Raw genomic sequence first — 11,347 nt, 5'->3', positions numbered from 1 at the left:
ATGCTGTCAGCGTACATGTGGAACCTGAAGTCATGTCTTCGGATGGTGTCGCCAAGGGTCACCAGGTCGATCAGAAATTGGAGGGGGCCAAGGATAGATCCTTAGGGGACTCCAAAAGTAATGGTGCAAGGGTGGGAAGAGAAGCCATTGCAGGTGATTCTCCAGTATGACTGAATAGGTAAGAGTGGAACCAGGCAAGGGCAGTGTTACCAAGCTGGACAACAAAGGAAAGGTTTTGGAGGAAGATAGTGTGGTCAATCGTGTCAAAGGTTGCAGACAGGTGGAGAACGATGATGATGGATAGTGCACCACAGTCACAATCACAGAATATGCCATTTTTGACTTTGATAAGGGCTAATTTAGTGCTGCAGCAGGGACGGAAACCTGCTAGGAGAGGCTCAAACATGGAGGATGGGTACGCATTTGGGAGGTGCCAATAGAAAGGAAAGGGAGGTTGGCGATAGGGTGGTACTTTGCTGGAGTTAAGGGTGTTTTTTGAGGAAGGGCTGATGATTGCAGATTTGAGGGGGAAGGGGACAGTACCTGAAGAGTGGTAACTGTTTACAATGATAGCTAGCATGGGGGCCAGGGAGGGATGTTGGGTGGTCACCATTTTAGTGGGAATAGGGTTGAGAGAGCAAGAGGTGCTTTCCATGGACGAGATGCGCTCAGAGAGGACAAGAGGGGAAAGATGGGGGTTCAGGGCTAGGGCAGCTGGGAGGCTTACAGGAAGGTTGGCTTGGTGGGGTGGGGAGAGGGATGGGGAAGAGGTAGCTGAACAGATGGTCTAAGTCTTAGTGACAAAGAAGTCCATGAGCTCTACACACTTGTTGGAGATGCAGGTGAATCTAGTCCATAACATGCACACAGAACAGTTTTTATATCTGAACTTTACTTCCAGTTTTATCCTTTTCTACTGGAGACGCTAACTCATGCTAAGATCCATTGCACGGATGCTTGCTGCCCTCTGGAACGTCACCCAAGTGACCATTCTTCATTTGAGAGCCTAGACTACATGCGCTCTCCCAGTGTGGAGCCTTGCCCTTCAGCACTGCCTAACAGGAGATTCTGGCGTGCTCCAATGATGGATTGGAACCCATTGCTGGTCATATTAAAAAATCTCAGTCATTCATATATCCTCATATAATTGAATTTTGAAATGTGTTTTGATCACTGGACTCCCTCTTATTAAAAATAAACTGAATTTCTTTGCTGGTTGTTTTGTCCTTTCTTTTAAAAATGCTGTAATTTATTCTCATTAAATCTGTACTTAAACATACTGTTCTATCTCTGTTTAATTTTTATCTCTTTTATCACCAAATTTCTCCTTCCCTGTGACTCCTGTCCTCTCAGTCATACTTTTCCCTTTCCAAACTAAGTATCAGATTATACCTCTGAAGGTTGGGTTGTTTCCCGGGGAGTTTGAAAGTGTTGCACCAGTTTGCCAGTCGGTAGTTTTTGCTTCTGGTTGCATGGAGAGTTTCAGTGTTTGTTGATCTAACAATCCAGTAGAGAACAGAGACACACAGAAATACATTCACACACAGTTAGACTTCCAGACAAAGATATAGCCAGACCCATATAATCACACAAAAACACTCATAGATCCACACACATACACCGACAAATAATTACAGACACACACACACAAATAGACTCCCACATCAAAACATTCACACAAGGGCAGCCAGACGCACAGACTCAGACAGGTGCACCCAGACAGCCGCCGCCCCCTACACAGTCATTGATCGCTGCGGGACACCCCTCTCGCTCAATTACAAAACTTCAGCAAATGTTGCAAGTTCCGGCAAGTTTCGCAAGTCTTTTTTTTTTAGAAATTCCTTTTCCAGGTCTGCAGGCTCCTCACTCTGGCCCTGTCCTGCCAGCCTGGCGTTCCCCTCTCTGATCCCTAGCCAGGCGGTTAAAGCCCTGACTCCGTTTCCAATTCCTTGAAATTGATCAGGGTCTGGAGTCAAAGTGAAACGTTGGGAGCGGATCATGGGGACTCCGGAAGTCTCAAGGAAGTGGATGCTGATGTTGGTGATCTTCACGCTCCGATCTGCTGAAGGTGAGGCTCTCCGCGCACTGTGTGTTAGAGTAAGCGAACTGAACGCCAAGCTGAAAGAGGAGACAGCGTGCAAAAAAAGCAATAAGGTTTCATTGATGTTTCTGGTCTTTCCAATCCCCCAATTGTAAACTCTGCCCCCTCGATCTTGTATTTCCGCAGGAAACAACCTAATCCTCAGAGCTATAGTCTGATATTTGGTTTGGAAAGGGAAGAATGCGACTGGGGAGGGCAGACACAGGGACGGGGTGGTCTAGTTGCCGACTAATCCACAACTTACCAGCTTACCAATAGTTCAGATATTCTGAGGAAAAGTTACGGGGAAGACAGAAACAAGTGTTAAAAATGTAGGCACAACTACTGGGGATAGAGGGCTGATTTGTCACATTTATTCTGTTTAATCCAAAAGCCTATGTATCAAATATATGTGCATATATACACATATACTTGCAATATTTTTGATACAAGATTTAGATATAATTAAATTATAGATAATACATGTTCCTACATTATAACAGTGACTACACTTCATAAGTACTTAATTAGTTGTAAAGCACTTTGCGAGGTCATGAGGTTGTGAAAGATGTTATTTAAATTCAGGACTTTTTTTCTCCAATTCCCTTTTGAAGGCTACTATTGAATCTGTGTCCATCACCCATCAGGCAGTGCATTCCAAATCCTAACCAATCATTGCGTAAAAACAGTTTTTCCTCATGTCACCTCTGGTTCTTATACCCTCTCGTTATCGATCCTTCAGCCATTGGACACAGTTTCACTTTATTTACTCTATCTAAATCCTTCATGATTTTAAACACCTTTATCAAATCCCTTAGCCTTCTTCTGAGGAGAACAAACCCAGCTTCTCCAGTCTATCCATGTAACTGTAATCCCTTAACCCTGGGACCATTCTAGTAAATCTCTTCCATATCCTCTCCAAAGCCTTAAAGTGTCAGCTGTGGCTCAGTGGGTAGCACACTCACCTCTGAGTCAGGAGGTTGTGGGTTCATAGTCCCACTCCAGGAGGCTTGAGCACAAAAAGCTAGGCTGACTCTCCAGTGCAGTGCTGAGGGAGTGCTGCACTGTCGGAGGTGCTGTCTTTTGGATGAGACGTTAAACCGAGGCCCCGTCTGCTTTTTCAGGTGGACGTAAAAGATCCCGTGGCACTATTTCGAAGAAGAGCAGGGGAGTTATCCCTGGTGTCCTGGCCAATATTTATCCCTCAACCAACATAACAGAAACAGATTATCTGGTCATTATCACATTGCTGTTTGTGGGAGCTTGCTGTGCGCAAATTGGCTGCCACATTTCCCACATTACAACAGTGACTACACTCCAAAAGTACTTCATTGGCTGTAACGCGCTTTAAATGCAAGTCCTTCCTAAAGTGTGGTGCCCAGAATTGAACACAGTACTCCAGCTGGGGCCGAACTAATGTTTTTATAGGTTTAGCATAACTTCCTGGCTTTTGTACTCCATGGGCTGGGTTTTGTCAGCCCTGAGGAGGCGGGTATGGAGGCGGGGCTGCCGGTAAAGTTGCAGAATTTGGGGGCGGGTGGCAAACCCGCCCCCAACCCGCCTCCTTGCCCTCTTGACCTGCCCCGGGTCCCGTCTCCTCGAGGCGGGAAAGGGATTAAAGCCTATTAACTGCCTGTTAACAGGCAGAAAATAGGATTATCCCCATTTTTTGCTGTGACGTGCAGGCTTCCCAATCTCGGGGAACCCCGCCAGGGTGTAGGAGACGAGTTGGAGGTCTGCGGAGGTCGGAGGGGTCTGAAAATGCAATGTAGAGGTGAGTGATGGGTGCAAGTGTGGAGTGGTAAGTATGTAAGGTGAGTGTAAAGTGTTAGAAAATGTTCACTTACCTTTGTTTCTGCCTACAGCCTTCAGCTGCTGTGGAGCCAGAGTCCCGACATCTCCATTGTAGATATCACAGACTGGCTGTTGGATCCTCCGAACCAACAACCAGGTGATTTCTGCAAAGTTGAAAGTTTTGATGAGTCCTGGACACAAGGACTCATCAAACTACACAGCTTCACAGAGCTGTCAAACGCTGACATTTCTTCTTTCAAAAGTTCTTGACAGATGGCACGTCATACGTTGACGTGCTCTGGCACTGACTTCCTCCCTAATTGGCCTGCTGAGCCCGCTGGGCGGGTTTAACAAGGTCAATCAAGGGAAAATCCCGCTGATTGGCCAGAAGCTGATGGAGGCGGGATTGAAAGCCGGCAAGCAGCAGTCCCGCCTTCAAAAGCTTCCCATTGAGAAAATCCAATCTATTGTCTCTATTTATAAAGCCCAAGATCCCATATGCTTTATTAGCCGCATTGTTAACCTGTCCTGCCACCTTCAAAGATTTGTGAACAACCCCAGGTCTCTCTGTTCTTGCGCCCCTTTTAAAATTGTACCATTTAGCTTGTATGGTCCCTCCTCATTCTTCCTGCCAGAATGTATCACCTCACACTTTTCTGCATTGAATTTCATCTGCCATGTGTCCGCCCATTCCACCAGCCTGTCTATGTCCTCTTGAAGTCTATTACTATCTTCCTCACTTTTTATTACACTTCCAAGTTTCATGTCATCTTTTATACAATATTATTATGGATATATATAATTGTTGACATACATGAATGAAGGTGTTACCCTTGAAGTTAGGCTGACAGGGAGCAGGTCTGATATCTGATTGGCTGGCAGGATACCTGTTGGACTCCCAGAACACAATCAGACTTAATCTTTGGGGGAGGGGAGGGGGAGGGGTGGTGGGGGGGGGGACAGTGTTCTTCCAAAAAACTTAATACAAAGCAGAAAAGTTTACTATCAAGTTGAAAATGTGTCTTTCTGTTCCTGCAAATTTTTACTTCTCTTATACAGCAAGCTGCGACTAAAAAGATAGACAGAATGCGATGGTAGTGATTTGTGGTACAACACATGTAAGAGACGAGTAAAAATATATGTTGTTATCAGTTTTACCATCAACATGGATAAGGTCTGAAACTATAGACAGGAATAAAATAGATTAATAATGCAGCACGGTGGCATAGTGGTTAGCACTGTTGCCTCACAGCGCCAGGGACCCGGGTTCGAATCCGGCCTCGGGTGACTGTCTGTGTGGAATTTGCACATTCTCCCCGTGTTTGCGTGGGTTTTCTCCGGGTGCTCTGGTTTCCTCCCACAGTCCAAAGATGTGCGGGTTAGGTTGATTGGCTATGATAAATTGACCCTTAGTGTTAGGGGGATTAAATACGTGGGGTTACGGGGATAGGGTGGGATATGTGTTGGTGTAGGGGTTACAGGGATCGGGTGGGATATGTGTCGGTGCAGGCTCGATGGGCCGAAATGGCCTCTATCTGCACTGTGGGGTTTCTGTGATTCTGTGAATCAATAAATGGTGGAACGAGCAAACTAAGGACACTGAGTACATCACTCGGTACTTTGTCAAATTGTGTGACACAGTTTTCTTCAATATAATGCAGAGAACAACCCGCACTTGCTTAAAGACACAACCACTCAACCCTGTTCCACTGGTAAAGGGTACAGGAAGTGTCAACACCCTGTGTGGGGGGGAAGGGGGAATGTAAAAGATGCTTAAATTGAATTATTTTGTTTCTGATAACATTTATGTTTCCTCTCTGCTGTCAAGTAGTTCTGGGTGGCCCAGTGTCTGTAGAAAACCAGGATTCTATAAAGAAATTGTTATTGTTTTCATTCAGTTGGGACATTTGCTTAGGGTGCTGGGCAATGTTGTTTTTACAGCTCCTGTCATTTCTTAACCTCTCCCTCCATATAAACTCTCCTACCCATATTCTTGGCCACCCATTCAGCCTTGTCATTTCCCATGGCCTCTCTACTCCTGTGGCCTTGATCACTGACAAGGCTATCTCCGACCACTTCCTTCACTACTCACATCCCCCCCATCCCCTTCCGACCGCACTTCATTCTGTACCCACCCCTGGAAAAAACTCTCTCCCAAGTCACTTACAACTACATTTTAAACTCCCAACTGCCTAGAGGCCCTCCATTCACCATGATACTTCTGCTGATCAATTTGCTGAACTATTTTCTCACCACCACCTTTGATGCCCTTGACCCAGCAATACCGTTGCTCTCTCTCTCTCTTTCTGGTCATTCCTCTGGTATGGTTCCCGTCTTTGCTCCCTCAAGTCCACAGGGCACAGACTTAGGATTACATCGGATATACGGCACAGAAACAGGCCATTCGGCCAACCAGTCCATGCCGGCGTTTATGCTCCACTCGAGCCTCCTCCCGTCTTTCCTCATCTAACTCTATCAGCATAACCCTCGATTCCCTTCTCCCTCATAGGCTTGTCTAGCCTCCACTTAAATGCATCCATACTATTCGCTTCAACCACTCCCTGTGGTAACGAGTTCCACATTCTCACCACTCTCTGGGTAAAGAAGTTCCTTCTGAATTCCCTATTTGATTTCTTGGTGACTATCTTATATTGATGGCCTCTAGTTTTGCTCTTCCCCACGAGTGGAAACACTCTCTCTGTATCCACTCTATCAAAACCTTTCATAATTTTAAAGACCTCGATTAGGTCACCCCTCAGTCTTCTCTTTTGAGACCCAGCCTGTTCGGCCTTTCCTGATGGGTATAACCTCGCATTTCTGGTATCATCCTTGTAAATCTCGGCACCCTCTCCAGTGCCTCTATATCCTTTTTATAATATGGCGACCAGAACTGTACACAGTACTCCAAGTGCGGTCTAACCAAGGTTCGATACAAGTTTAGCATAATTTCTCTATTTTTCGATTCAATCCATCTAGAAATAAACCCGAGTGCTTGGTTTGCTTTTTTTATGGCCTTGTTAAGCAGTGTCGCTACTTTCAGTGATTTGTGTATTTGTACTCCGAGATCCCTTTGCTCTTTTACCTCACTTAAATTTGTATTTTCCAAGTACTGGTGCACAGCTGGCTTATCCCATCCATTGCCAGGTATGGCTGGATCATGTCAAGAGCTACTGGGCCTCACTCTCCTCTTCCAAAACCGCCACTACAAGGTCATCTTGGAGAGCAAATATCCTCCACTGGCTTCTTTTCTGCACTACCAACCATCTCCTTAATCCCCTCACCTTTCCCCCATGGAACCTCACCTCCAACAACAAGTGCAAGGAGCTCATGGAGTATATGAGCTGGTTCCTTCCCTTTCCAAACTGTCGGCATCACCCTTTCCCACTCGATCCCTCTGTTATGTGAACTACTGCCCCATCTCCAACCTCCCTTTCCTCTCCAAGGTCTTTGAACACATTGGTGCCTCCCAAATCCATGGTGCGATTTCACTCTTCATCCTCCTTGACCAGTCTGCAGCCTCTGACACCGTCCTCTTCCAGCGCCTATCCTCCATTGTTCCACTCCATGGGATTGCTTTCGCTTGGTTCTATTCTAACCTATCTAATCATAGCCAGAACATCTCCAGCAACGACTTCTCTTCCTATCCCCACACTGTTACCTCTTGTGTCTCTCAATGATCTATCCTTGGTCCCTTTTTCTCATCTATATGCTGCCACTTGGCCACGTCAACTACAGACATAGGATCAACTTTCACATGTGTGCTGATGACACCCAGCTTTACCTCTCCATCACCTTTCTTGACCTATCCACTGCCTCTGTGCTGTCAGACTGCTCGTTTGACATTGAATCTTGGATGAGCTCCAATTCCTTCCAGCTAAACATTGGGAAGACCAAAGCCATCATCTTTGGCCCCCACTACAAGCTCTGTACCTTTGCCACTGATGCCACCCCTCTTTCCGGCCATTGTCTCAGGCTGAACCAGACTGCTTACAACCTCGGTATCCAATTTGACCCTGAGCTGGGCTTCTCACCCCATATCTTCTTAATCACAAAAAACCTCAATAACATAACTCACCTCTGCCTCTCTGAACTTGGCTGGTTATACTGAAACTGAGCTCTGGCTGGTAAGAGAAAGTTATTTTCCACTTATCCATATATGTGATGGGATTTAACCCCCATACTAGCGCTCACCTCCACCCATCTGCTGCTGAAACCCTCATCCATGACTTTGTCACCTTCAGTCTCTTCTGCTCTCACCCCTTCTCCCTCCCGGAACCACGATAGGGTTCCCCTTGTCCTCACCTTTCGCCCCACCAGCCTCCACATTCAACAGATCATCCTCTGCCATTTCCACCACCTCCAGCGGGATCCCACCACCAAATGCATCTTCCCCTCCCCTCCCCTTTCAGCATTCCGTAGGGACCGCTCCCTCCGCAACACCCTGGTCCACTCCTCAATCACCCCCAACAGCCCCTCCCCTCCGCACGGCACCTTCCCGTGCAAGCGCAGGAGATGCAACACCTGCCCTTTTACCTCCCCCCTTCCCACTGTCCAGGGCCCCAAACACTCCTTCCAGGTGAAACAGCGATTTACTTGTACCTCTTGCAATCTAGTATACTGTATTTGCTGCTCACGGTGCGGTCTCCTCTACACTGGGGAGACCAAACGCAGATTGGGTGACCGCTTTGCGGAACACCTCCGTTCAGTCCGTAAGGGTGACCCTGAGCTTCCGGTCGCCTGTCATTTTAATTCTCCGCTCCATTCCCACTCGGACCTCACTGTCCTTGGCCTCTTACACTGTTCCAACGAAGCTCAACGTAAGCTCGAGGAACAGCACCTCATCTTTCGATTAGGCACTTTACAGCCTTCTGGACTCCACATTGAGTTCAACAATTTCAGATCATAACCTTGGCCCCTATTTTTTCACATGGCAGCTGTTGATGATTCTGCCATCCCCATTTGCAACATTTAATCCCTCCTGCCTCCCACCCTATCACAGACCATCCCTTTTGTTCCTTCCTCCCCTCCCCCCTTTCCCTGCCTCTGTACTAGCTTAAAACCTGTTACATCTCTAACTTTTTCCAGTTCTGACGAAGGGTCCCAGACCTGAAACATTGGCCTAGAAATTGAGTTTTGGCGCAGCCAGGGCTTTAGCGCCGGAAGTTAGTGCCGGAGCTAAGTCGCGCTGGTCGGGCCCAAAATTCACCAATTCTGCGCCCAAACGGCTGCCGGCGCTGCTGAGAGCTGTTTGCGCCTGAAAACTGGCGCTACGCGCTGAATATCGGCGCTATTCCGGCGCTGCGGCGCCCGCTGCGGTGCGGCAGGTTCGGGAAGTGCAGGCCTCCTCCTTCCCTTAAGGAGGAGCTGCCTGCACCCGGCCGCGGCCCGCGAAAATCTTTTTAAAAATGAGCCCGGCACCTCGGACAAGTGCCGGGCTTGCTTCTGTTCCGGGGGGGGGGGGGGGGGGGGAAGTCCGGGGAGGGAGCTGCGGCCAGGCGGCCGGCGGGAAAGCGGCCGGCCGCCGCGGTGCCTTTAATGCGCCGGCGCAAAGTCATGTAAGACTCTGTTGCCAGAGTCTTAGTTGCGGCTGCCACGGGCGAGGCGGCCGCAACTGAATTTCGGCGCTGGGGCCCGTCGGCATGGCAACCGGGACGCTGCGCACACCGATGACGTCATCGGTGCCGGCGCAGCGCTACCGGTCTACCGCGGCGGAAGGGCCCCAGGCAATTTCGGCGCCGGCGCCAATTGCAGCGCTAGGCCCTCTAGCGCCGCAAAATCGGCGCTAAGGGCACTGAATTTCTAGGCCATTAACTCTGTTTCTCTCTCCACGGATGCTGCCTGGCCTGCTGAGTATTTCCAGCATTTTCTGCTGCTGTTCAAATTCTTTCCTGGCCAGCCACCCGTCCTATACACCCCTCCCACCCCTCCGTGAACTTCAGCTCATCCAAAACTCTGCTGCCGTATACTAACTTGCACCAAATCACACTTGCCCATCACCCCACTTGTTCTTGCTGACCTACATTGGTGCCTGGCTCTCCAATGCCTCACATTTTAAATTCCTATCCTGGTGTTAAATGGCTCCATGCCCTCGCCCCATCCTATTTCTGCAGCCTCCTCCAGCCCTACAATGCCCATCTCCTCCTTTAAGACCCTCCATAAAATCCACCTCTTCGACCATGTTTTTGGTCACCCCTTCTAATATCTCTCTTTTTTCTCACCATCCAGTCTTTCATTCCATCTCTGAAGCTCTTCGGACATTTTTCTACACTGAATGCACTATATAAATGCAAGTTGTTGTGGTTATTGATGATGATGAAAACTCAAGCAATATGATTTAAGGAATGGTTGAAATGTGTCATTTCCCTTCTGGAACCTGGGGTTTTTATCCGGGCCAGACTGATGGGGTGTAAGTATTTGTGTTTCTGCCAACTGCAATTGCCCTAAATGAATTTACAAACTCCATAATCATGTAGAATTTTATGAATTCTTATATTTATCTATACAAAGAATCCCAGCAAATATGTAGATAAGTGGAAATTAACTTCCCCTTGTTGGGTAGATTTCAGGTTCAGGAATAAACAACAAATGTCCAGTCCAAACCAACCCTCCTGTAACCATTTCATCTACAATCATAAAACAATGAAACAATGGTGGCTGCCTGGATGTATTTTTTGGGTACAATTAAGGAATTACTCTACCGCTTGACTGAAGTCTGGAAAACCATTAGATCGCCATTGGAGCTTTTAAAAGGGATCTCGGGACTGCCTATTAAGGGAAGCTTGGCGCCTTTCAGTAATACTGGTAGGAAAGTCTGAAGCATCATTAATGATTTTATTATAGTCATATGAAGCAAAGTAATTTAACATAGGACCATAGGCCAACACAGAGAGAAGGCTTTTATCCTATTCAAATCTTGACTAGATGTGAAAAGACAGTGTTCTAAAAGGGCAATCCCGTCGCACTCAAAACAGATCACACACTTTGTTGGACTAGATATCAAGAAAATCATCAAAAGAACTAATGTCATCATTGCATTAAATGCTTGTTTGGATAAAATGTAATAACTTTGTACTTTTTCTGCCTTAGCACAAACTGTAGGTCTTGCATACAAATCCGGTGCATTGTTTAAGTATAAGTACAATGTGGATTTGTTATTGGAGACCTTGTCCAGTCCAGCAGCATTGCCAGGATCAGGATTCAGGATTGAAGCTGTCGTTCAACTTCATGCTGTTTGGGAAAATAGCAGCAACCAGCTTGAGCAGCTCATTCAGTTGCAAGTAAGTATATTACTTTTTCTTAATGTTAGCAGTTTATCTCCCTCAACATTGCATAGTAAGTTTGGGAAGTTGGGACGTGGGAGTATTTGCACGGTTGAGATCAGGGAGATTGCAGATTGAGGCTTTGGAATGTTTAAATCCCTCCATGGCCCTACCTCTGTAACCTTCTCCAGCCCTACAACCCTCCGAGACCTCT

General features: G+C 47.1%; 1 protein-coding gene across 1 annotated transcript in view; it reads left to right on the top strand.

The window, feature by feature from the left end:
• The first annotated feature begins 1,592 nt into the window (after positions 1-1,592).
• Positions 1,593-11,347, top strand: part of LOC147098522 (microsomal triglyceride transfer protein large subunit-like) — a 149,176-nt gene continuing 139,421 nt past the window's right edge. The window contains exons 1-2 of the mRNA XM_085970317.1: positions 1,593-2,068; positions 10,961-11,151. Coding sequence (XP_085826443.1) covers positions 1,999-2,068; positions 10,961-11,151 — 261 coding nt within the window. The 5' untranslated portion in view covers positions 1,593-1,998. The remainder of the gene's footprint in view (positions 2,069-10,960; positions 11,152-11,347) is intronic.

The sequence above is a fragment of the Somniosus microcephalus genome, chromosome 29 (assembly GCF_052327205.1).
Source record: "Somniosus microcephalus isolate GS21.2 chromosome 29, FLI_Smic_1.0, whole genome shotgun sequence".
NCBI classification, from domain to species: Eukaryota; Metazoa; Chordata; class Chondrichthyes; order Squaliformes; family Somniosidae; genus Somniosus; species Somniosus microcephalus.
The sequence above is the reverse complement of the archived record's forward strand: the minus strand, read 5'-3'. Positions and strand labels throughout refer to the sequence as shown.